The 24,736-nt window shown below is 45.1% G+C and overlaps 1 protein-coding gene across 1 annotated transcript; it reads right to left on the reverse strand.

The window, feature by feature from the left end:
- Positions 1-878: 878 nt before the first annotated feature.
- On the reverse strand, positions 879-22,994 carry SDC4 (syndecan 4). Its single transcript, XM_024201997.2, has 5 exons — positions 22,839-22,994; positions 4,027-4,176; positions 2,762-2,806; positions 2,258-2,447; positions 879-1,809 (listed from the first exon to the last, which is right to left on the reverse strand). Exons 1-5 carry the CDS (start codon positions 22,923-22,925, stop codon positions 1,658-1,660), a joined length of 624 nt encoding a protein of 207 aa, XP_024057765.1. The 5' UTR covers positions 22,926-22,994; the 3' UTR covers positions 879-1,657.
- Positions 22,995-24,736: the final 1,742 nt, after the last annotated feature.

A 24,736-nucleotide genomic window follows, 5' to 3' on the forward strand; every position in this document is an offset into this window, starting at 1 on the left:
CATTGCACAAAGAGCAGCATATAAACTAGACCAATACGCCCTCCCTTACACATAGTAAGGCTGCACAAGCCCAAAAACCTCTAGCCTTTTTATTCTTAACATTCGTACACTTTGCTGGAAAAATATATATATATAATATATAGCTCTATAGGACTGATTACAATATATTACAGGCTAAAAAATTCCCCACCTTTCCCTACAATATACTTTAATCATGTTTTAAGAATCCAATTTTGCATACAGAGTAATTCTTGCAGAAGTTATTGCCTTCAGTTTATAATTAAAAAATTCACAGAATAAAGCTTAAATAGTTTTGACAATCATAAGAGATTCATTATATTAGTGTTTTATATATAAAAATGAAAAAAAACATAAGAACCATAAATAATCCTATAAAAATCAAATCCAAAAATTATGGAAAATCCCCATAAATATCGATTGCATACAGTAGCTGCTATATAGAAAGAGAAACCTGTAACATACTGTAGTCAATGCTGCTTCAGTTCAGAATATGAATTGTATAAAACACAATATATACATCTAGGGCTAGTCTACACTTACCGGTTAGTTCGACGGCTGCGGATCGAAGTTCCGAGTTCGATTTATCGCGTCTGGTCTGGACGCGATAAATCGAACCAGGAAGTGATCCCCATCGACTGCGGTACTCCAGCTCAGCGAGAGGAGTACCGCGAAGTCGACGGGGAGCCTGCCTGCCGCGTGTGGACCGCGTCTGAACCGCGGTAAGGTCGAAGTAAGGTATGTCGAATTCAGCTACGTGAATTTGCGTACCTTACTTCGATTTGGGGGGGTAAGTGTAGACCAGCCCTTAGAGAAATGCCCAGCCAAAGGAAACTAAAAGGATTAAAAAAAGTCTTAGGAATTTTTTTTTTTTAAACTAGATTTTTTTTAAATTTCAGAACCGTTTCTACAAAACAAAACATTAGGCTATTTTTCCTACTAAAATTTTTTTATAAAATCCTACATTAAAAGGTAATATTTCTCCACCTGTAAGAGACTTGGTACAGGGAAAGGTTAGTCTCAGAGAGTCAAGCAAGCCAAGAGGCTTTCCTGATTTTTGCGGATTGTGACCCTACCAAGGGCCAAAAAGGAAGAGGAAACTTCTCCCTAAGAGCCATTTAGGCCACAAAGTTATTTCTCCCAAGGGCACAGCTGCTCCCAGATAAGGCAATAGTACAGTGTAGTGTAAGAGATTCATAGATATTCTCTATAAAATGCTTTACATGTGGTGGTCCTGCAGCAGGCCAAATACTACAGGGGAAATAGAATAAAAAACCTTCTACAAAACAAGGCAAATTGGAGAGATGCACACCAGATGCAAACACACACAATTGGCTTCCATATAAGCTGCATTATATACACCCTCCACTCAACCAAAAATACGGAATTTGGCAATCTTTTGCTCTCCTCCCCTTGCCCCCCCAATATAGCCATGACAAGGTTTCTCTCCCCCCCGACGCTTTGCATTTTGTTGTGCCCTTGTTAGTTTAGCAGGATGGAAGGGTCGCACAGAAATATTTTTTTAAAAATCACTTTGAAATTAGATCCAAGAAAGCATTGATTTGGAGCATCTCAGCTGAGGTCCAAATGCTTTAACAGTCAGTTTTTCTCCCCAGAGGGGCACAAGGTGCTGGTGGCTTTAAGCGTAGAATTCGTTTGTAGGGGCTTTCTTGTAGATTGGTTTTTTGCCAAGATCATAACTCCCCTCATCCTTTTTCTTCATGCGATAAACCAACAGGAGGATCAGGAAGACAGCAAACAGCAGCCCCACTGCCCCACCTGCAATAAGAGCTGGAAGAGAGTATGGAATGAATATAGCATTTAGGAGGAAACTGCTACCCTGTGAGAAGCTGCCTCATAAACCCATGAAATCTATCCCAGAGTTCCAGCATTTTGGAGCTTTCTACTGGCAGCTTCCATCTTGCTGAAAGTGACATTTTCAGTCCAAATGGCATCTAGAGACTAGAAGTCACTTTCCACCCAGTTTATCCATAATTAAAAACCAGAGTTTAATAAAAAAAGGTTTCTTCTGATTAAAGCAGGACAGAAGCTTCCCGAATACTCAGTGCCTCCCAGCTTACTAGAACAAAGCCAGTTGGGTTGTGTGCTTTTGGTCAGCATTCTTGCCCTCTAAAGTAGTGGAACAATCAAACCCCATTTTTGGCATCCCCATTTCCCCTTCCTCCCACATTTACAGTGTGGCTAATGAGTCAATAGACTTCGGGGACAGTGACGTTACCTGCAAGAACTTCTGTTCTCTCAAAGAGGCTGCTGTTGGCTGTGCTGGCCATGGAAATCTTGTTGGACGGGTTCAGTTCCTCAGGGGGCAAGACTTTACGTGGAGTTAGTTCATTCTCTACCACCAGGTTTTCATCCACATCCTTTGTCCCCTTACCAGTATCTTCAGGGATATAGTTGTCACTCGAGAGCTGAATAAAGCAGAGACAAACCACACCCTGTCATGAGCAGCTACAAAACACTTCAAAACAGGAGAGACAGGAGGGGCAGGGCAGACACCATTTAATGGCAGGACAGGTGAGGTCATTTAAGAGTTCAGTGCATTGTGAGCACCTTATTCCAGTGGACTGGACGTGGAAGCCAGCTGCTGTGGGGGGCGTGGGAGGAAGAGGAGGAGTGGGTTAAGGCGACAAGAGCCTTTCACAGGCAGGCAGGCCGGCCAGATACCACACAGAGGGGCTGTTGGGCTAGGTTTTTCTGAGAGTGCTCAAACAACAACACCTACCATAGGACTCTCTTCAGTGGTTGAAGTCATGTCATCTTCAGCATCTAGATAACATGCAAACAATACAGAATTAGTTTCCCTTTGCTTTCAGAGTGTTTTCCCAAAGCCCAGGCACACACTATAGCAGCACTAGCTGCTATTGTCTAACTAGGGCTCTACTTTGATTAAAGTTCCCTCTTATCTGTAAGTACTTTCACCAGTTAAATATAATTTGGATTACACAAAGCCACATGATGCACGCTCAAGATTACCTCATTCAGAGAAGAAATCTTCAGCTCCATCAAGTGGCTCTTGCTGCAGGGTACCAGGATTTGCTCAGAAAGCGAATATGCTCTTGTGTGCTAGGCTGGCTTCAGGAGGGCACTCTTTTGAACACCCATCCCTAAGGTACTAACCATCAGATCTGCCTGAACATGCCAGGTACTAATTTCAGAGCTTGTTCTTTACCTTTTGAGAACACAATGTGCACATAAAAAGGGCAACAAGGAGCTGTTTAAACTAGTTTATGCTAGGAGTTTTGAAAGCCATAAAGAGGTCTCTGAAAACACTGACTTAACTAGCTTTCACTACTACACTGGTTTTAGGGGCAAAGTGGGAAGATTCAGAAATGTTGGGGCTGGAGGAAGATTTGATTTAACAAAACTATTTAAACTTTACAGGCCCTTAATATTAAGAGGGGGAAAGGATTTAAGTAATGCATTGTCTACCCATTGAAGATAGCATGTAATCTCATTACAGGGGTGACTTACTTGGATGCCCCTATAGAGAGGGAAGACAGAAGGAGTCCCACATCATGGCACGGTGCCCTTTTGCTGTTCCTATCAGTGTACTGCACCCAAGCAAGCCTCCATATGGGAGGTATTTGATTAGGCTGCTCTGTTGATCCCTCTCAATGACTTGCTAAGCTTAGCTTTACAGACTGTGTAGCCCATTGCAAGTCCCATTAGAGCAGGGGTTCCCAAACGGGGGGTCAGGACCCCTCAGGGGGTCATGAAATTATATGGGGGGGGGGTCACAAGCGGTCAACCTCCACCCCAAACCCTGCTTTACCTCCAGCATTTATAATGGTGTTAACTATACAAAAAAGTGTTTTTAATTATAAGGGGGGGGTCACACTCAGGCTTGCTATGTGAAAGGGGTCACCAGTAAAAAAGTTTGAGAGCCACTGAATTAGAGAGCCTGTGAGACTCAGGGGACTATGTAGCTTTTCCAGGTCAGAGCTATGAAGATGCAATAGTCAGAGGAAGGCTATTTCTTGCCTACATACCATCATCATCTCCAGAACCAGAAAACCAGTCACTCTCTTCGGTCAAGTCAGGCCTGAGGTCACTGATATCTTCATCATCTGGCAAGGCTCCAAAAGAGAAATAGTCCTCTCCATACCTCTCTGGGTCCATGGTCTCAGTTTCTCTCACCTGAGAAGGGAAAACCAGCATTAGACATTATGCAGAAACCCAGACAGTTCTCAGGCTGCCAGCAGCCATCTGCAACCACATCAGTTGAGCCAGCACAGTAATATTTCACCATTTAACTGGTGAAGTTCAATTCAGCCCAGCTAAAAGCACCACCTTTACTAGCTTGAAAACAGCTGAATTCCCCTAGTTCTCTGAGAGCAGGAACAAAGATCAGCCAGGGTGGGGATTTCCAGAAAGACTGTGTTCAGAAGGTTCCCATGAAGTGACCAGAGTCGGAATTTACTGAAAACAGCTTTCTGGGCAAGAGCTCATGGCAAAACCCCTTGAGGTAGCAGGGAGGAATAAGTTCAGTGTGACAGGCAGGAGAGTAGTAGTGGGACTTATACCTAGAGAATCTTTTCCAAGCCTGTGTCAAGAGCTAAATTGGGTTCTCCCTGTAGCATTAAAACCCCAAAGCCAGTATGTTTAATAGCATCATTATTTCATTTACAATTCAGATACTTTATCGTACAAAGGTTAAAACGGAGATTTGTTTGCTCCCCCCATCTGTATATTCTGGGGAACAATACGACAAGATCAAAAGCATTACAAACAGGAACTCATTTGTATAAAGTGTCCCCTCAACAACACACAATTCAAAAAGCAAATCGCTCAGCAGTTCCTATCTGAAACTAAAACCATGATACTGGGATCTGACTAACAGTCAGAGATATGTGCATTAGCGTGGCAGCAGCAGCACATTGAAGCCAGTCTGCAGGGCATACAATGGAGCCCAACCAAAAAATTGGATGTTAAACTGTCTGACAATGGTTTAAATCGGAACCCATTTTTGCTTGGGCCTCTGAAGATTAGGGGGTGAAGGTAGAAGATTTAGACCAAGATTATACAAGTTCCCATAACTATTCTGTATAACTCTAGTGACCCTTTAGGGCCAGTCCAGGCGAGGATTCCATAACTCTGAGATCATGGACTGTCCACACTTCCAAACTGGCAGAATCCAGCGTTTGCTGTGGAATTCCAGCAGCAATTCACAATTCCACAGCCATTAAGTCATTTGCTTGTTAAGGAATTTAACCCTTTCCTTACAGTTGGAAGTACAATGCAAACTGAACAGACAGCTGCTGCCACCACCACTCGTTTCACTAGCCTTATTTTGCTAATGATTCCCATTGCTATCACCAGTTCTGCTCCACTAGTGATAGAAATACTGGGAGCACTAGTGTGGCTGGGGGCACCTGGCCACCTGTTACAAGCATGGAGATGCAGGGTTAAATGGAGAGGGGGGAAGTGGAGACTGGGGGGTGGGGAGGGGAACACAAAATGTTGGTTCTCCACCAAAGCAGCTCACCCTCCCTTCCTCCAGATGGAATGCTGCCTTATCTGGTAGCTACTGGAACCATTTCATCATCGGTGTTAAGTACTCTCAGTGCTTCAAGGCAGAGTGGGGTGGGGGGGGTCAGAAAGCAGCCTGTCTGCTGCCTTGCCCCAGGCATGGTCCCACTGCAATAAGAGACCTGTGGCATGGCTGCAGCTAGCCCTGCTCAACTTGTGGGGCACAGGCTGCAGAGCTAAAAACTGTAGTATAGGTATATCCATAAAAGCTTTATTACAGTGCCAGATACAAGTGGTCTTTTCCCCTCACACCAACAATCCACTTCCACATCTGTAGATATTGGGGTTGCCCCAGCCACCAGGCTCTGCAGTCAGGGTATGAGAAGCTTCTCCTCATATCCTGAATTCCAGGGGCTAGAACAGTGATGCAATAGCTTTTCAGGCAGCTCTGGTTCATTCCACCTCTTCAGAGTCAAAAGGGACCAGAACGCTCAACTGAGCATCCTGAAAAACCAAGAAGAGTCTGATGCTGCCAGACTCCTCATCTCCCATTATGCCCCAACTAAGACTGCTAGAAATACAGCCTGGAACAAACATTCCCAGCATCACTGGTCATTTATAGGACAACTTTTATGCCAACCTTAGTTAGAAAGGAGGCATCTGAAGCTAGCCAAGATACCAGGGCTCCCTAAAATGGTACTTCAGCACAGGCCACAGCTGGAATGATGAAGCTGCTTCTCATCCCAGACTGCGGATGTTTTATTAAGATACAGAAAGGGTTTGATTCCCATTGGCCACTATTCAGTAAGTCAGGGTGTCCCCCCCAGATAATAGCTTTCATGTAGTACAATGGCAATAGGTGGAGGAGGTTTTCCCTTGCAGAGCAGACAAATATTGGCAGGTGTGCTAGGTTACATCTTTGTGTCAGCTCACCCGGACTGTACTCACAACTGGTGAATCACAGCCATCAGGCAGACAGAAAGCAAACACCTAACAAGGGAGGCTCAAGAGATAACTAGGCTGGATCAGAGAGTCTGAAGCGACTGAGTAACCTGCCTTATTAGATCAAAACAACAATGAGTAAGAATGGTAGACATTTGCTATTAGTGGGTACTTTGGAATACACCAGGTTCAGATATCACAGGAGCTTATTCATCAAAATACACACTGTCTGCGTGTACAAGTGAGTGAGGTCCAATATTAACGAAGTTACTGACTCACAGCAGTCAATAAGATTCTATGGAGTGTTTTATGCCGTTGCTCATTTGGCCCTGGGCCCAGGAGAATGCAAGTGGGAAGCTCACGCTCCAGCTACAGTAACTTCCTGGAAAACATCCAGACAGCTACACTGGGGGAGGTGAGCAGTAGCAGAGGGACCTACACTTCTACACATTTACCCATAGAAGATTAATTGAGTATTCTTAGGGGCTTGGAGTTGAGATTATTTGAGGTCCTGGGGTGCTGTTGGGCATCTCACTTCCTTCCTGCGTGGGTAAATGTGGTGAAGTTCATTCCATGTTTCTCCCTACACAAACTCAAAACATACCCACAACAAGGAGGCACCTCCCTGGAGCTAGGTGCAAATCCCACCTTGCAGAGGACTCTGAATGGAAAGAGTTAACAGTGAAGTGTCTGTGCTCTTTGCAGGGTGGATCTGGAACAGTGACATTCCTCACATACACACCTGCAAAGGGCACACAGGAGCAGTTCAGAGAGAGACCCCAGTGGGGTTTGTGGGCTCAGGGAGAGGCTTAGTGCAATGTTACTGTTTCTTTTAACATTGTCTAATAGGGACATTGCATTTCTAAAGCTGGAGGAAAGTCTCCCTGTTTTTGGGAATTTGCAGCCCATGGGGGTACAGAGTTAATAACCCAGTGGTTCTCAATCTGTGGCCCATATGACATCCTCAGGGCCATATGGGTAGTACTGGATGCAGCACACAACACATTGGTAAATAGGTTGAGAACCACTTCCCCTTTTCAAAAGCATCTGGCACTTGCCGAATGTCCTCCACAGCCACATTCGGCCTAACACTTTCCGCAGTCACTAGCTGGAGGCTGGCATCTGATCGAAATGGCTTGCGGCCAGTTGTTCTGTCACCTGCTATTACTGTGCTGGAACGAAGTTCAGCCACCCTTATGATGAGAATGACTAAATGACTGCACAGCCTCACCTACTTCTGGCAGCTGAAGTCAAGCCTTACTGCTAATATGCTTTAGCAAATAGAATCCTTTAACTACAGAAGGATGTTGCTTCTGCCAAAGTCCAGTTCCAGGATTTCTTCTGGATGTTAAGCAGCTTTTACCCACAGTGACGTGAGTGCCAAGTAAGATTAACAAACATCATTGGGGGAGGGGAACAGAAGGAAGGAGAAAGGGCAGGAGCTTTCCCTGCCTAGCAAAAAGAGGTTTACTTCTTAGCTGCCAGCCAGAGCGTGTGCAGGTATGCACGCACTCTGCCTTTCCCTTCACATGCTGCTTCAGTAGGATCCACGCAGGGGAAGTTAATGTTTAGGTACTACAAGGATTAGCACACTAGACGTGCCAAGATGCACAGGAGGCCCCTACCTCTGCATGGATCATTCATGTAGAAGAAGCCTAAGGCTTCAGGCTGGGGAGCTGGCAGGGCTGTGATACCTGATCCCCTCTCCGGATGAGGAGTCCAATTTCAGAGTGGCTTTGGCTTGATTTCAGAAACCCAGATCAGCACTAGCTGCTTCTCACAGTGAAGTCTGCTCACACTGCAGCCCACAAAATTCCCATCTAACATGTAACTTTCCTCCACCACTGACTAGTTCTGAGAAGGAAAAAACAGTCAACTCTAACCAAGCCTGCCTCCTCCAGCCCACACACCACTGCCATAGCTTACGTGCCCTTTCACAGGAGCAGAAAATGAGTAACATTCTCTAGGGCAAGGGCATGAAATGCACATGATCAACTTTTAGCGCTGGCCATTGTCTCTGATCAAACACACCAATGTTTGAATTCACTCCATGCTTCTTTGAAGGCTGGTAGACAGTGAGTTGGATGGGGGTTGCACATGCAGAGTCCCAGGCATCTGAAGTGCAGGGAGCGCTTTACAGCGTTTCCAACAACCCAGATAATGGAGCCCTATAACTTGCTTCAGCGTCTCTGTTTCCCAGCACTGTGTACACAAGCCCAGGAGTAAACAGGAGTGAGTTGAAAGTCAAAAGAACATGGACAAAAGAACATGGACCTGGGCCAAATTTGAGAGGGCGGGAAGTGACAAGAGAGGCAAATCAGCACTTAGTTAACTATTTGCACCCTGCAAAGTCAGGTATGGGGAGTGGTCTGATGGCTCCTTTGCAGATAATCATGTTGACTGATAAAATTAACAATAGAATTCTTTTACTAACACCTAGGAAATCAAGAACTGATTTTCATCAGATTGCTCAACAGAATGTGTGTCTCACACATACACATTCATTCATATGACCACTGGAAAGTGACTCCAACCCAGACAAGTCCTGCTGCAAGTCCCCCCCTGCTCCTCACCCAGTGAATTTGAGTCATACAGGATCAGACTAGGGATCCATCTGGTCCAGTATCCTGGTCTGACAGAGGAAGATGGGAGACGTTCCATACTGGAAAAATCATGGACTAGCCTGCCCAGATGGGAAGTTTCTTCCTAATCTTGTCAGTAGTTGATTTGTGCTCTGAAGCAATCATCCTGCTCAGTACAGCCAGATCACAATAGATATCTAATCCTTTTGAATTCTACTTTGATCTTGTCTCAATATCTTCAAGCAGTAAGTTCCACACTAATGGTGCATTGTGTGAAAATATTTCCTAGTTTTGAATTTGCCACCTTTCAGTTTCATTGAACGTCCCTTTGTTCTTGTGTTAGGAGACATGGGGGAAGTTAGAAGTTCCTGATCTACCTTCTCTATACACCATTTTATAGGGAGAACCATCTCGTCCCCCTCACTAAACTCAGTAGTCCTGATCTTTTCAGTCTCTTAATGCAACACTGTGTTCCTCTAGTCATTTCCATTGCTATCTCTGAACACACTCTGTGTTCTGAGGTTTGAACACTGTACTCCAAGTGAGGGTTTATAGATTTATAGAATAGTATAAAATCTTTTCAGTATTCTTCTCCAGCCAATTCCTTGCTTCTTGTAGTTCTGCTGCACGCTGAGCAGAAATTTTCCATTGAGCTGTCCACAGTGAGGCCTAGGGCTTTTAAACTGTAACCACTCAAGGAAAACTACTCACACAACTTAGTTGTCTGGAGGATTGTTGGATCCCCAATTACCCAGACAGGCTGGAATGGTTTCGAGAATATGCTAAAGCTTGTGGATTTAGGGACTAGCACAGAGTCATTATAGGCTAACATATTAGTTGGGAATTAATGATAGAAACAAGAGCCCTTACAACATAGCTGACCTAAAACTGAATCATTTAGTGTGTTTGTTCTTGGCTTCACTTCAGAGGCTTCAATAGGAGCCTTTGGAAAGGAGTGGCATGCGTTGTTTATCTTATGACACCAGAGCGTACTCCCATTCTCCCCAGACACACAATGTCACATGCAGCAGAAGTCATATTACTAAAATGCACATCTAGATTTCAAGTTAAAGGATTCTCAAAATGGGGCTTACACAATACTGAAGCCAGCCCTAGAGCCTGTACTCTAAGAATCTGTGTTTAAAAGAAGCATGCCTACACAAAAGCCATCACAACTGACACTAATTAGCCCTCTTGCTGGATGTGTCAGCAGAGAGGCCAAGGACCTAGACCATGGAAAGTGAACTGTGTCAGCACCAGATGTAACCCCTCAAGGGCAGGGATGCGTGGCACACTGGTAGAGTACATACTTGTCGCTTCACTGCTGATGCTTGTGCCGTGACTGACTGAAATCTCCATGGCTGTCCTGACATTAGCACTGAATTCACTTAAATACTTCACTTCTGCCCCTTCGCCCTTAGTTCCAGGCCACCACAGAGTTGCTATTCTTGTATCAGGAAATCCCAGAAACTAAGCCATTGTTGAAGTAATCTTGGCCAAAATGGATTTGTCCTACCATGACACATGGCTGGGATCCAGCTTGTCAAACTAAGTGTAAATCACTGGAAATCTGATACTGTCATGGAAGTGCTGAGGCCAGCAAGCTGCAGCACGCATGTGCTAAAAGAGCTGTGAAGACAAGGTAGGCAAAAGAACAAAAACCATGTTCCTAAAAACAAAGGAGCTAAGCCTGGGACAGGAGGGAATTTTCCACCCACAGCCCTTTGTTCTATCTGATTTACTTACATGGGGCTCCTCTCTACTTCAATTTGTTGGAAAAGATTTTAACTTTGTGTATTATACTTGTCTTGTTATTTTTAATGTATTTTAATGCTAGAATGCCTTGCTTCCCCCTCCACTCCACCTTTCCCCTTTATTCCTTCATTCCAGTTTTTCAACTCTTCTACTGTATGTGCTGTCTGATTTGCATCATTATAATTTGCATGATTTTCCTCCAGTTTCCTTCTCTCTTTTCCTTAATCTCTTCCCTGAAAGCCTTGTCTACTACATGTTTTTTCCACTACACTTTCTTACCATAGGTAACAATGGTGGGAGTGCTAGTGTAGACCACAAACTGACAGTTGCTAGAGCTGGTCAGTTTGAGCAGATGTAGAGGACACCACAGTTAAAATTTAAAATGCAAATTGTCTACACTAATGATCTGGGAGCAACCTGAGGGGAAGTTGTAAGGGGTGGGAGCGACAGAGCTGTGCAGACAGAGCTTAACTCACATGCTTACATACTGGCACTCTCCTCTGCCCACTACTCACGACATGGCACCGCTGTGCCCAGGCTTGCCTAGTCTCTCTCTTGCTGGGAGGGAGAGTAGTAGACAGTTACTTTAACAAGCCCCTCAAGAAGAACCTTCCAGAGAATTCAGTGATCTTCAGATACCGAACCTCAGACCATTTTAGCATATTTTACAATATCCATCAGACTGCTCTCTCCTAAAGAGATGCTTTGGAGTAACATCAGGCTCAAAACACCTCCAAAACAAGAGCTACTTGTTGTTCCCTTCCAGCTTCTCTAACAGATGCACTGTAGCGCCATGGGGTATGCTACCGTCCATCTGCCCCTTTAAAGCACAGACAGTATCCTCCTCTCCCATTAAGAGCTCTGTTAGAAGGAAATCACCACTTCAGAAGCAAGAGTTTCTAGAGACTCCCGTCTTATGTGACTGCTTACTACTGTGGAAAAAGTCACATACTACTGAACTCTAACTTTGAGGGGCCCTGCACGCTGCGGTAGTAGAGTTATCCCCATGTTAACAAGCATTTCTGTATGTGGTGAGCACAAAGACCTGGTCTAACCTTAAACTTTAGATTGACATAGTTATGTTGCTCGGGGGTGTGCAAAATTCACACCTCTGAGTGCTGTAGCTATGCCAGTCTAGCACCTGTTATAGATGTGGCTAGGTTGATGGAAGAATGCTTCGGTTGACCTAGCTACTGTTGCTCAGGGGAGTGGGTTACCTACTATGATGGAAAAACCACTTCTATCACTGTAGAAAGCATCTACACTTCAGCATTGTTGCTGTGCCACTGTAGTGCCCAGAGAGTAGACAAGCCCCAAATCTCACCAGCAGAAAGTGGGTTGCTTCTTTTCCTCACTCCAAAACTCCTCCTCTTTAGATACATAAACTCCTTAGCAGAGACACTGAAGAAATCTTGTCTATGCCTGGGAGCACAGCAAATAACCTTATTTCAATCCAGGTCACATCTTATATCAGCGTTCCTCTGCATAGCAAGTACTGTAACAAATCCACATTAGCTGGCTCACTGTGCCCTCTGATCATCTTTGGTGACTGTTTGCTAGTCAGCTTGCTCCACATTATTCACAGGATAGATGGCCCCTTCTGGCTTTAGTGCCAAGGAAGAGTTTAATCAAGGTTTCCCTGCACGTGCATGCACTTAAATAGGCTGGAGCCTGCTGAGCCAATTGTTCGAGGAGCTTTCGGAGACAGAAAGTGCCAGTGTGCATTTCCTCCAATATACTTAAAGCAGCAGCAGCTCTCACTAGGCAAAACTACCTTTACACCCAAACTATCACATAAGTTCTTGGCTAGGGTGTCCTCAGGTCAACAAACTGCCAAAATAAACCCAGAACTTTAGGTTAGATCCTGAAGCCTGTGCTGAGTAGGAAGTGGCAAGAGACAGAACAGCAGGCCAGGACTTCTGCAGACACAGTTACCGTCCAGGTGTCTGGGTGGCAATGAGACTGGAGCAAGAACAAGTTCGTAGGCAGGCATATTCTAGTCGTCAGACTTGGAGACTCTTTCAATTACAGTGCAGTCCTTCTGCATTTCCACCTCAGGTTCCCTACCAAGAACCTTAGCAGGTGGATAGCAGTAAGAGAATAGAATCACTTGTTATTCCTCCTATACATTCCTATTGTGATGTTTTAAATACTGTAGCAATGAGGGGCTTACCCCCACCCCCACCATCAGCCAACCCTGCAGTGAAAGGATAATCCCATAACAATAGATTATAATGTACTAAGCAGAGAAGTCAATTTGCCATCACCAATTCAGCAAGAGGGCTTTACTGTAGCCAGAACCCAAGGGGAGTGAGTTCCAATATGTAATCCAGAGCAAGCTCTTGGTAACATTATATTCTGAGTTTCATGCTCTCTGGGCTCTGTTAGCTTTTGACCCATGTGCATTTGCCTAACAGAGCCCACACTTATTTAAGACTAGGTGTCCGTGTCACTAAAAAAAAAAAACAAAAAAAAAAACCCTCCAGAAGATGCAAAGAGGAGGAGAAAATTGACTGGGAGGGATTTCTTGTTTTAATAGTCTGATAATTAGCAAACAGAGCCATAAAAGAGGTTGTACAGTTCCCATGACAGATGGGCACATGCAGGGATCTATTTAAAAGCAAGGGGACTCATTAACTAGCATCATAACCTTTTCTGATGAACCAGCTATAGGTGTTTGGAATCTTAAGTATCTATTGGTTACAAAGTCTAATTTCAGCATCTTCACCACAGGGATCTACTCATGTTTTAAAGAGAGATTCAGTTAAGCAGCTCAAGGCAGGATAAATAAAGCCAGCCACTGACAGCCACGGTGTCCAAATTCAGGGTATGGGTGGGAAGAGTCCATTCTGCCTGTTCTCCCAGGGAGATAGATGATCCTCTTAGCAGGGGATTTTCATTCAAACATCAAAGTTTGGTATACAAAAGGCCAGAATCACAGAATGCAATGTAATTTACCTGTTTTCCAAAGTTTAGTCTTCTCCTTCCCTCACCTGAGGGAAACATATGGAGAACCTTCCTAGAGCATAACTCAATCCCACAAGTTATTTTGCAGGGCTGCTATGTTTTGGGGTTGTTTTTTTAAAAACTTTTACGTGTGTATTACATTACTAGCTCATGTGTCTTGCACCTTTATAACAGTGTTAGCAAGATCAGACTTCAAAGAGAATAAGGCACACAGCAGAAGTTTGGTGCCTTTCCTAGCTGGCCCAATACAGAGCTAAAATGGCCTGACATGCCACTAATCTAGGCTTGTTTGTACAGTTGAGATCTTGATACTGCACCTTGAAAATGTTTCAATTCCCCCACAATCTATGCAAGTTTAATCATATCAAGAGACTAGAGATTTAGGTTTGATTTACACTTAGCTATGTTAGTTTAGGAAGGTTTTGCTGGCATAGATGTAATTTTTTTTTTTTTTTAAATTAAGAGTGTAGTTAAACCAGAAAAGCCTTTAAGCGTAGCTAAGAAAGGCACCACTAAGGTCTTGTCCAGGCCCAGAAAGCTAATGCTCACGTCTTAACTATTTCCAGGTACTCACACTTTCCCAGAATCTTGCAAGTCACCTACTAAAGTTAAACATGCTTACAGCACACCCCAGCATTCTAGGGCTTGGTTTCCCACCCTCCGACAAAGGAATATTTCAGCTTTACACACATACACCCTCCCTCCTTGACTTCCCATCATCTGCGTGTGCATGCATCCCATTACTGCATGCTAGTAATCTAGAAGACCAGAACATTTTGTTGTTCACCCCTTCTTTGGCTTCTGGAATCCATAGACTAACAAGGCATTTAGTTACCAGCATGCAATGACAAGGCACATTACTACTGTTAATGTTTATACGACAGTTTTTCTGATGCTTGACCTTTAGTTAGAATTAGTGCCAAGACAGAATGTATAAACAGCCTCCTATATAAGAGGCTTCAGAGCATGAGAGAGAATATTCTGTATCCAGTATGCATTTCAATTTGCAATAAATATTTCTTTTCTTGGAAAAAATCCTCATATAAATGAATTCTAGTAAATGAAGTCTCCCCCACCTACCACCACAAGTAGAAACAGTCTTTTAAAATGGGCTCAGAAATAAAATTGGAATCCTTACCACTTTAAGAAAAGATACCTGTTCTAACGAGATTGGGGACTCTAATCACAGTGCCAGGAGGGCTTGCTGTACTGACCAAATTCCTAATTCCATAATGCCAGACAGGGAGAAGAAATCCCATTTAGGAGTTGCAGTTTAGCCTTATCAAATTTGAACAATGGTCCATCATTCTAGGTACATCTTCCTCCCACCACACTACATCAGGCCATTGGTCCAATAATTCAGTCTCTGGTCATCAGAAGTAGCCAGAACCTGATGTTATAGACTGAAAAAAACAAACTCATAATACATCTGTCCAGCTGGAATAGCCTCAGATACAGGGTGTCTTCACTGCACCAAAAAAGAGGGTGGGGGTTGTTTTGTTAATTAAAGAATTGCTACCTCTCCAGAAAATTCAACCCCTCCTCACACTCCAGAACTGCAACATCAAGGAAAGTTTGAGTCACTGATTCTCAGAAGAGAAACAAAACTATTACTCAAGTGCTGACAAGAGGTTTACAGAACCACAGCAAACGTCTGCCTTAGAAAAAGTAATTTTCAGACTCCAACAAGCTTCTGTTTTAGAAGTGTGACTTCCACAAGTCCAAATCAGAATGTAATCTCTATGTTATTATTAGTAGTAAGAAGTTCTTGGAGAAGTTCTGAACAGAGGCAGCTGTGGCTTTAATGCTTCAGCAACTCATCTGTATGACGAAGAGGTATTAGATTCTAAATATGTAACTTAAGCTATGTATCCAACACTAAGTGAAAATTCTCGCCCACTCTGTCCTAACTGGAAATGGGAGTCTGAAGTATTTAATCCAATAAAAAGCCAAGGCGGCCGCATTCAAGTAGGATCTTTTATGGCCCAGCAATGCAGTAACTTACCACATCTAAAAGTGTGAAATATTTAACACACTGCCCCCAGCCCATTCACTAGTAATGAACTCAGCCCTGCCTTACCACAACAGCTCCATTCTAGTGCAAATCATTTCATGCCTTAATCTAAAGGGCCTGCATTCTACCAGGTTTCAGCAAGCAGCCACTCGCTCACTGATAGAAACAGTTTAGAGGTCAGATATACTCAGCTGGTCTGCACAATTTTTGACTGCTTTAACTACATTGTAGTTAGGGAAGTGTACAACCCTCTATTGTTTGACACAGTTATAGCAGTAGAAGGGTGATGACAGAAAAAAGGTCTACCATGTACCTTATTTCTGTCAGCACCTGTATACAGGTATAACTGTGTCAACATAGGGGATTCTACTTCCCTAACTACAATCCATTGCTAAACCAACATGGTTAAAGTGGTACCCAAAAGGAATAAAAACCCTTTTCAGATCAGCCAGGAGAGCAAGCCTCCTGTAGGGACAGGATAAAGCTAACATGAAGTCACACACTTCTACACTGCTGTGAAGATATTTTCCAGTTTGGGGGAGTCCATTATATGCAGGGTTACGCACCAGAGAATTGCCCAGCTGTCAATCACTACACAAATTTAATTCTACTCATCTCAGTGTGAAACAGGGGCTACTTTGACAATAGAGGTCACTTATTTTACGGATACTAGCACCCACTATACCACACTATTCCCAGAGAGGCAGTTCCAGCCCAAATCACACCAGGCATTTAGTGAGCACCATGTATAGAGCAAAACAAAGATTCTCCCATTTAAGGACTTTTTTATTTTTATTTTTTAAAAAGCAAGAGAATCAAACCAAGTGAGGATTCAGAGTCAGCCAAGTGGATTCTAGCAGCAAGCGAGATTTCAATAGAGTATTCAGCAGCAATAAGAGTTTGAAGTGTGGTAAAAACAGGCTGAAGTTTGCACTGTGAAGGCAGACACTCTCCTCCCCATTGTTAGGCTAGAAGTCAAGTTAACGGATCTCAGCCTTACAGTTGGGAAATAGGACAGAAATAGGGCAACAAAAGACACTAGACACTATGCAGGAACAGCAGGATAAGAGAGCAGAGTCAGATCCTGAAATGGATTCAAGTCATGCACATTGGAAGGGCCATTGTCCCCTCTCCCCACCCAAAAACCAGAAAGAAGAGTCCATGGTATCCTAGCCATAAACAACAGTTTTCACAGCTGCTGGACTGGAGGTGGATTTCAGCAGACAAACAGTCCACGTATCTTTGCCAAGCCATTGCCAGCCACCTCAAGGACCTGGTGCACTAACAGTAATGTGGGAGGAGTAGAACAAGGTAGAGCATTAGGATAATAATAGACTAAGGTCAGAAGGGACCATTATGATAGTCTAGTCTGACCTCCTGCACAACGCAGGCCGCAGAATCTCACCCACCCACTCTTATAATAAACCCCTAACCTATGTCTGAGCTATTGAAGTCCTCAAATCATGGTTTCAAGACTTCAAGGTGCAGAGAATCCTCCAGCAAGTGAGCAGTGCCCCACACTGCAGAGGAAAGCAAACCCCCTCCCCTCCAGGGCCTCTGCCAATCTGCCCTGGAGGAAAATTCCTTCCCAACCCCAAATATGGCAATCAGCTAAACCCTGAGCATATGGGCAACACTCACCAGCCAGACACCCAGGAAGGAATTCTCTGTAGTAACTCAGTTCCCACCCCATCTAACATCCAATCACAGGCCATTGGGCATATTTACCGCTAATAGTCAAAGATCAATTAATTGCCAAAATTAGGCTATCCCATCATACCATCCCCTCCATAAACTTATCAAGCTTAGTCTTGAAGCCAGATATGTCTTTTGCACTCACTGCTCCCCTTGGAAGGCTGTTCCAGAACTTCACTCCTCTGATGGTTAGAAACCGTCATCTAATTTCAAGTCTAAATTTCCTGATGGCCAGTTTATATCCATTTGTTCTTGTGTCCACATTGGTACTGAGCTTAAATAATTCCTCTTCCTCCCTGGTATTTATCCCTCTGATATATTTATAGAGGGCAATAATATCTCCCCTCAGCCTTCTTTTGGTTAGGCTAAACAAGCCAAGCTCCGAGTCTCCTTTCAGGTTTTCCATTCCTCAGATCATCCTAATAGCCCTTCTCTGTACCTGTTCCATGTTTAAGGATGAATTCAAACTGGGAGACCCAGAACTAAATAATGGGTTTGGAAGTCTCGAATATTAGAATTCTCTAAAAACGTGAGTTCAGCCCTGGGCTACCTCCATCTGTTCAGAATGCAAGAGCCTTCTTGACCTCTTCTCAAATAGGGGACTCAGCAAAGTGACTTATGCAAGGAATTTGTTCCCCAGCTTCCATCATTGAGACTACTTCATGAGAGAAGTTCCTCTCAGGGACCCATCTTGCCAATCAGTTTCCAAAGGATTTCATTCTCTGGGCCACAAGTAAGGGCTCTGGGGACTCCTGCTTAAAAGCTACTGATGAAGATCTTGTTCTTAGTATTCAGAGTACTCAACTGAGGGACTACACAGATATCACTCCCACCCTATTGGGTGTAACCAATTTGCATATTAGAAACATTTCTGTGAAGTGCTAAAAACTAAAAGCAACTAACTGCCTATTCCAGTGGTTTTCAACCTTTTTTCGTTTGCAGACCCCTAATGAATTTCAAATGGTGGTACAGACCTCTTTGGAAATTCAACCTGTAGTCCAAGGACCCCTACCACAGAAGTCTTAAACTAAAGACTGACTGAACAGAATTCAACTGTAAATGCGGCACGTGCTCAGCATGGCATTTGATGCACCGTGAAAAGGGCACTAAACTGTGAGCATCTATGGTAACGACAACAGTTCTGATGGACCACAGGTTGAAAACCACTGGTCTATTCCCTCCAATACAGCTGCTAGTTTGAGAAGATGCATTAAAAAGCATTTGATTTAGTGACAAGAGCCCATCATCTCCTCTTTTTCCTTCAAAACTCTGTTCCAGATGCATTAGTCTTTGTAATACAGTCTGTTGCTCTATGTCGGACAGGTACTGTTCTGGCCAAGTTAAATCACACCCACTCCATGAGCCTGCCCAAGTCAGAAGGTGAAGCAGATGGAAAATAAAGTTATACATGCAGATAGCAATATCTTGATTTGATTGGGAGGGACAGATGAGAAACTGGGCAAAGAGCAGAAAGAACAGGCCTCAGGGACTGATGGTAGAAGGACAAGCCAAACCGGTTTAAACATTAATAATGCTGCATTACTTTCCAAATACCACCATCAACAAAACATCAGCTCAGCCAGTCAGTTGCCCAGTGAGTTCTGGGAAGTGTGAACACTTTTTTGAAGCATTAGTAATAAAGCAGGCAGGTGTTGCAGCAGAAAAGCAGAGCCTACCTACCTGCTTCACTCAGACCCCTTCTCTCCCCTCACATCTCCCATTTAATAAGAGCTTGATTAAAGAGATCGTCTGGATGTTATAAGTGCAGGACCAGTATATGAAATGGTGCTATGATCTGGCATGCCAACCCCTAAAAGGTTGAAGCACAGCACCTCAAAGATTGGTTTTAGGTACCTAGGATCAATGGAGCTCATAGGAATGTTCTCACATTTAAATATTACATCATGTTAACATGATCCAGTCGGTTACTTAACATAAACAGAGCATAGGAATTATGCCATGGAGCTTTCAGGAATATTTTCAGCCCTTTTACATGTGGGAAGGCTGCCTCAGCCAGAGAAAACCTGGCTGCAGTGAGAGCCGCATGGGGCATCACATGCCACTTGAAAGAAGTAGAGCTTGCTCCAAAGCATTTCTGGCTCTTGCATTGTACAGGCTCTGAGGGAACATCACCATACAGGATCACATAGCCCTCAAGGCCCTGCCCTTACACAAACACAAAATAGACTCCATGTCCTGTGGAGTCTCAACCATATGTCTGCACCCTCGCCATATCTTGGGTGTAGAAAAATTACAGGCCACATGCTGTGTGATCCAGCATGTTGTACCAACACTACAAAAAGGGACGAACTCCTCCCACACTAACCTAGATGCTGCATCACCAGAGACCACTCCTCAGTGGGGGTTGGCCCATTCTACTAAAGCAAACTTGGTGGTGCAAATAAATTCAATATTGCAACACTAGAATACAGCCAAACTAATTAAGCATAGGGCAATATGCTGTATTGAGTGTTCTGTAAACTCAGCATAAGGCGTTATAGATACAGCTATGCAGAAACGTTTTCTTTGGAGGCATCTGAACTCTTTAGGACACAGCCTACCAAATCCACAGCCCATTATATTCCCCAAGCACACTAGGTTGCAATGTTAATTTCATACCAAATGTGGTCAAAGAGCATCCAAAAGCTGTACTACTCAAGAAGTTTTTGCCCTGTGCTAGGCTTTGGATTTAGTTGTGGGAAAGCCTGATGGCAGCCATGACAAGGATTCTGTATCTGATGAATTCACTCGGGCTTGCTGGTCATAAAGAGGGCTGCCAAATGTTAAAGGAGTAGACACTTCATGTATTCTGGCCTGAGAGCTTTCTTGCTAAACCACCAGCATCTTGGATTAGAGCTTCAGGGCAGAAACTTGAACAAAAAGTAATAAGTGGTGACCGGCCTACAGAGCCTCAGGCTGCAAGTGAAACAATGGGGACAATTAAACCTAGTTTGGGGATACTCTAATCTCTTGCAATTGCCCCTGTCCCAATGCAGTCCCTACTAACCAGCACCAAAGCAGGAGTCAGAGCAGGATGCCTTCTGACTGGAGCGTAGACACTTGTAAAAATTAAAAGTTAAAAGCCAGAAACCCCTCTGAGTTACATACACGCCTGGTGTTTGTACAGGGTCCTGACTCATTTTGCAAGTTAGAGAGGGTCTAATGCCCATAAAAATGACTCGGGGTCCCAGTACAACTACATGTAGAGACGCTTGTAAAACTTCTGATTACATTTTACAGCCCTCACTATATCTGAGCACCTTACACATTCAAAATATGATAATGTTGAGGGATTTTTTAAAAATTCCTTTCCATCCTCCCTCAGACTTTTGATCTCCATACAGCTTTGCTCTCCAATCCTAACCTATATCCTTGATATGCAAGTTCTGCCCCCCCCCTTTCCCCAAATTCTACCATTGCACCTCAAGCCTAACCTGCAGCATCCCTGTTAGCCCACTCCTGAGCCTCTTTGAGAACTACTGGGGTACAGACAAGCAAGAAGAGCAGGGTCCATCCAAGGGCACGGTAGTCACAGAGGCAGAATCAGAAGGGGAAGGCACAGAGGTAAAGGAGCACAAAAGAAAGAGCATGTATTGTGGTAGATTAGTTGCAGAGTGAGTAGAAGGAGGAAGGTTGTAAGGCATGGGACTAATGCTGATAAAACAGAGCCTGCAGGGCAGGAGGGTGGGTAAGTTGGTTGGTAAGAAAGTAGGGTCAGCATCAGAAGAGGTATCACCTGATAGGAGGAGAAAAGAGGAAGATTTGTGAATAATCAGAAGGAGCTGGAGGACCCAATGTTGGCACAGAGAAGGGAGAGGAAAGGAGTCTCTGACCCAGCAGAGGAAAAGAATGTGGTAAGGACTGAGAAGAAAACAAGGAACTTGGTGTAGACAGGCAAGTGGGGAGCAGGATAGGAGTTGAGCCTGGGGGTAAAACTCACGTAGACAGGAAAATGGTATTTGGAAGCATAGCAGTGCAAAGGCAAGTGGCAAATCCATTTGAATGGCAAGCCAAGTAAGTGTTACTCAAACAAACAATAGAAATCGGTCATCAATACATAAATAACGGTGAGTAGTTCAGGATCCATCAAGCCACGCGGTCCTATCATCAGGATATTTTCAGATGGAAACCAGCTACTCTTCTCCCTCATCCCACTCCATTCAATACACAAGCCAGCAAAACTAGGGACAGTTTAAAACCACAAGACAGGGACAGCCTTAGATACATCTGCCCCTTTCACCTACTCAAAGTTTATGGAAGTGGGGAAAATCGTGGCCATATTTACTTCAAAGCCTCCTGCCAAGTAGCATGTTCCCTCCCTGGATAATGGCTATAAATTGCTTCAGAAGCAGGCACAAAATCATCTGGAAAGAAAGGCCTTTCTGTTCTCCCTTGGAAAAACCTAATTTCCTCCTGATGGGAAAAGCCAGGTTTCTGCCACCAGCACATATGATATTAAGTCAGGTAAGGACAAAGTCTCACAGGATATTGGGGGGAGCTAAACCTGGAATCCTGGCTCCACAGCTTAAACATACCGAAAGATTGGGGGGGGCGGGGGGAGAAATGGGGTGTTTGAGCTCTGGGAAAGCCTGCATAACACTTCTCTTCTCCTCCATTAACAAGGCTGGCTATAATCCATTACTCCCCCTGAAGAGAGGGATTAGATCTAGTTCGAGATCATGAGGCGAGGATGGAATTGGAGCAATGCTGTTGTTACCCCAGCTAGAGTATGGGTGCGGGAGCCCTTTGGTGAGGGGAGCTCAGCCGCTTATCTGGGCTTCCCCTCGGCAGCCCGGTATTCTCAGCCCGGGGAAATCGGGGATTGGCACACGGTAAAGGAAAACCCCAGCTGCGGGGCGCGCCGTAGGAGGGGGATTTCAGCAGGTCCCGGTGACGGGAGGCGATTGCCGCAGAGCCGGGGTTTGGGGCAGCCTTACTCATACCCCAGCTATGAGGGCTGGGCACTATTTGCGCCATGTGCTGATACTGGAGCCCGGGGGCGGCCGCAGGAGGTGGGCATGAGGCAACGTCCAGCCAAGGGCTGTCGCTGTCCACCCCCGGGACGGGGAGGCCTTCTGCCCTACCCACGCACCCCACCAGCAGGGGACGGGGACGGGAAGAGACTCCGAGGAGAGCTGTCCCGCTTGGGGCCGTGGTGCGGCCGCTCCCCAGCCCTTCCCTGGCGCTGGGCCGTGAGGGACCATCTGGGACACAGCGAGTGGCAGGAGGCCGATCCGAGCCCGGTAGCCTGCAAAGAGGGAGTCCGGACCCGAGCCCGCCCCCAAGCGCTGCCCCCCTCGCTCAGAGCCCCGCGACACCCCCCGACGGAGGCACGAAGCCCGGACACCCCCCGGCGCGGGCGGGCGGGCACTCACCGACTCGGCGGAGACGGCGCTGGCGGCTACCAGGAGAAGCAGAGCGGCGCAGAGCGCCCCGGGGTGCCTCGCTGACAGCAGCTGCATGGTGCTCGGGTGGCGCTAGTGGACAGGCGGCTGGGGCAACACGATCAAACGGCTTGAACCATCCCCACAGCCACGCATCTTATAGGCGGCCCGGCCCCGCCCCGCCCCCGGGGGAGGCGGAGCTGCGGGCCCAAATCGGGAGGGGAATGCCCGAAACTGCTGGGAATCCGGGACGTGCTGCCGCCCTCCTAGTCCCGGAAGGGGCACTCCTGGGCTATGGGTAACCACCTACCCTGCAGCCCCCTCCCCTCCCAAGCTCCCCTTCTGCTCCCATACAATTCCCCTCCCCAATCTCATGGGGCCCAACCAACACCATCCTGCCTTCTCCCACCTAACAGCCCCCTTCCCAACCTCCTGGGGCCTGACACCACCCTGTTCCCCTCCCAACAACCCTCTCCCCAAGCTCCTGGGGCCCAACACCACTCTGTTCCCCCCCACCTAACAGCACCCTTCCCAAGCTCCTAGGGCCTGACACCACTCTGTTCCCCCCCTTCACCTAACAGTCCCCTCCCCAACCTTCTGGGGCCAATACCACCCTGTTCCTCCCTCCATCTAACAGCCCCCTTCCCAGTTCCTTCCCTGGTCCTTTGTATTCCACCCCCTCACCACGCCCTACATTTCACCACCACTTTACAGCCTCCTTACATCCCCTTTCTAAATGCCGCCATGTGCAACTCTAACACTTCACCTTCACCCTTGAAGGCCCTGTCATCCCCTGACACCCTGCTTCCTGAACTCCCCTCACATTCCCACCATCCCCCTTCCACCTCCAACCCAGCCCTGTACCGCCTTCCCATTCACCCTCTTACACCAATAAGAACTTTATGAATACATAGGAAGAGAGGGAAATGGGAAGTCAGATTTTGGGCCATGCTACCTTGACTGTCTCTCTTAAAAATCAATGTATGAGAGAGAAACCAGCATATGAAAATACCATTTTAAATATGATTTTTATATATATTTATAACAATAGGATTTTTTTTTTAAATCCTCCTGTTGTCCTCCCCTCTGGATTTGCCTTTTCTGCCCATCTTCTCTGGGTCTCTCCTGTGGATTCTAAATCCTTCTAGGTAAAGCCTGGTTGTACTTCTGGGTGTTATACAATGCTTATCATACCGTTGGCTGTTAACAAATAATAGATTATTGCAAAAGGGGCCAATGGGAATTAATGTTAACAAGAGTGCACCATGAAATTAACAAAGACTGGTCACTTTAGTTTTCTGGAAAAAAAAAAAAGAAGAAGAAATTTTAAAATAAAATAAAGGTGGTTGTATTTTAAGGGTACCAAAAATGTTCTGTTGGTCATTCAACTGAAACAAGCAGGGCACATGTTTTATGACAGGAATGAGGCCCTGATCCTGTAATTTGATTAAGCACTCGGACCCCTATGCCTATGAGGAGCCCTGTTGATTTCAATAAGACACCACTCCAACATAAGGGTCTGCCACAAGGATTTAATTACAGGATTCAGGCCAATATCTAAATCCAGAACAACATTTAAAACAACACAAACCATGATGACAATGTTTTCTCCAGCATTTAAGACTAAGCTGTGAAGGCTGGTGATGTTTCCAGGGCAAGTTTTCATCATCAGGCAATCTTTATGCAAAATAACTTCCAGGAAAATCTATTTTGCCCCTGAATACTAACTGCAACTACAACAGACATTTTAACACTGCGCTTAGATACTACGGTGCCTAGATACAATATCTTTGATAAACATGGAAATAATCTGTAAAAAGAAACAGAGGGTCCTGTGGCACCTTTAAGACTAACAGAAGTATTGGAGCATAAGCTTTCGTGGGTGAATG

This window comes from Terrapene carolina, unplaced genomic scaffold, assembly GCF_002925995.2.
Source record: "Terrapene carolina triunguis isolate 2854851 unplaced genomic scaffold, T_m_triunguis-2.0 Scaffold233, whole genome shotgun sequence".
Classification (NCBI taxonomy): Eukaryota; Metazoa; Chordata; order Testudines; family Emydidae; genus Terrapene; species Terrapene triunguis.

Excerpts from the sequence above, each read along its gene's own strand:
- SDC4 (XM_024201997.2), bottom strand. The coding sequence starts at position 22,925 with ATGCAGCTGCTGTCAGCGAGGCACCCCGGGGCGCTCTGCGCCGCTCTG. Across the intron at positions 2,448-2,761 it reads CCACTGAAGAGAGTCCTATG|CTCTCGAGTGACAACTATAT; the intron begins GTAGGTGTTGTT and ends TGCTTTATTCAG. Across the intron at positions 1,810-2,257 it reads GAGAACAGAAGTTCTTGCAG|CTCTTATTGCAGGTGGGGCA; the intron begins GTAACGTCACTG and ends ACTCTCTTCCAG.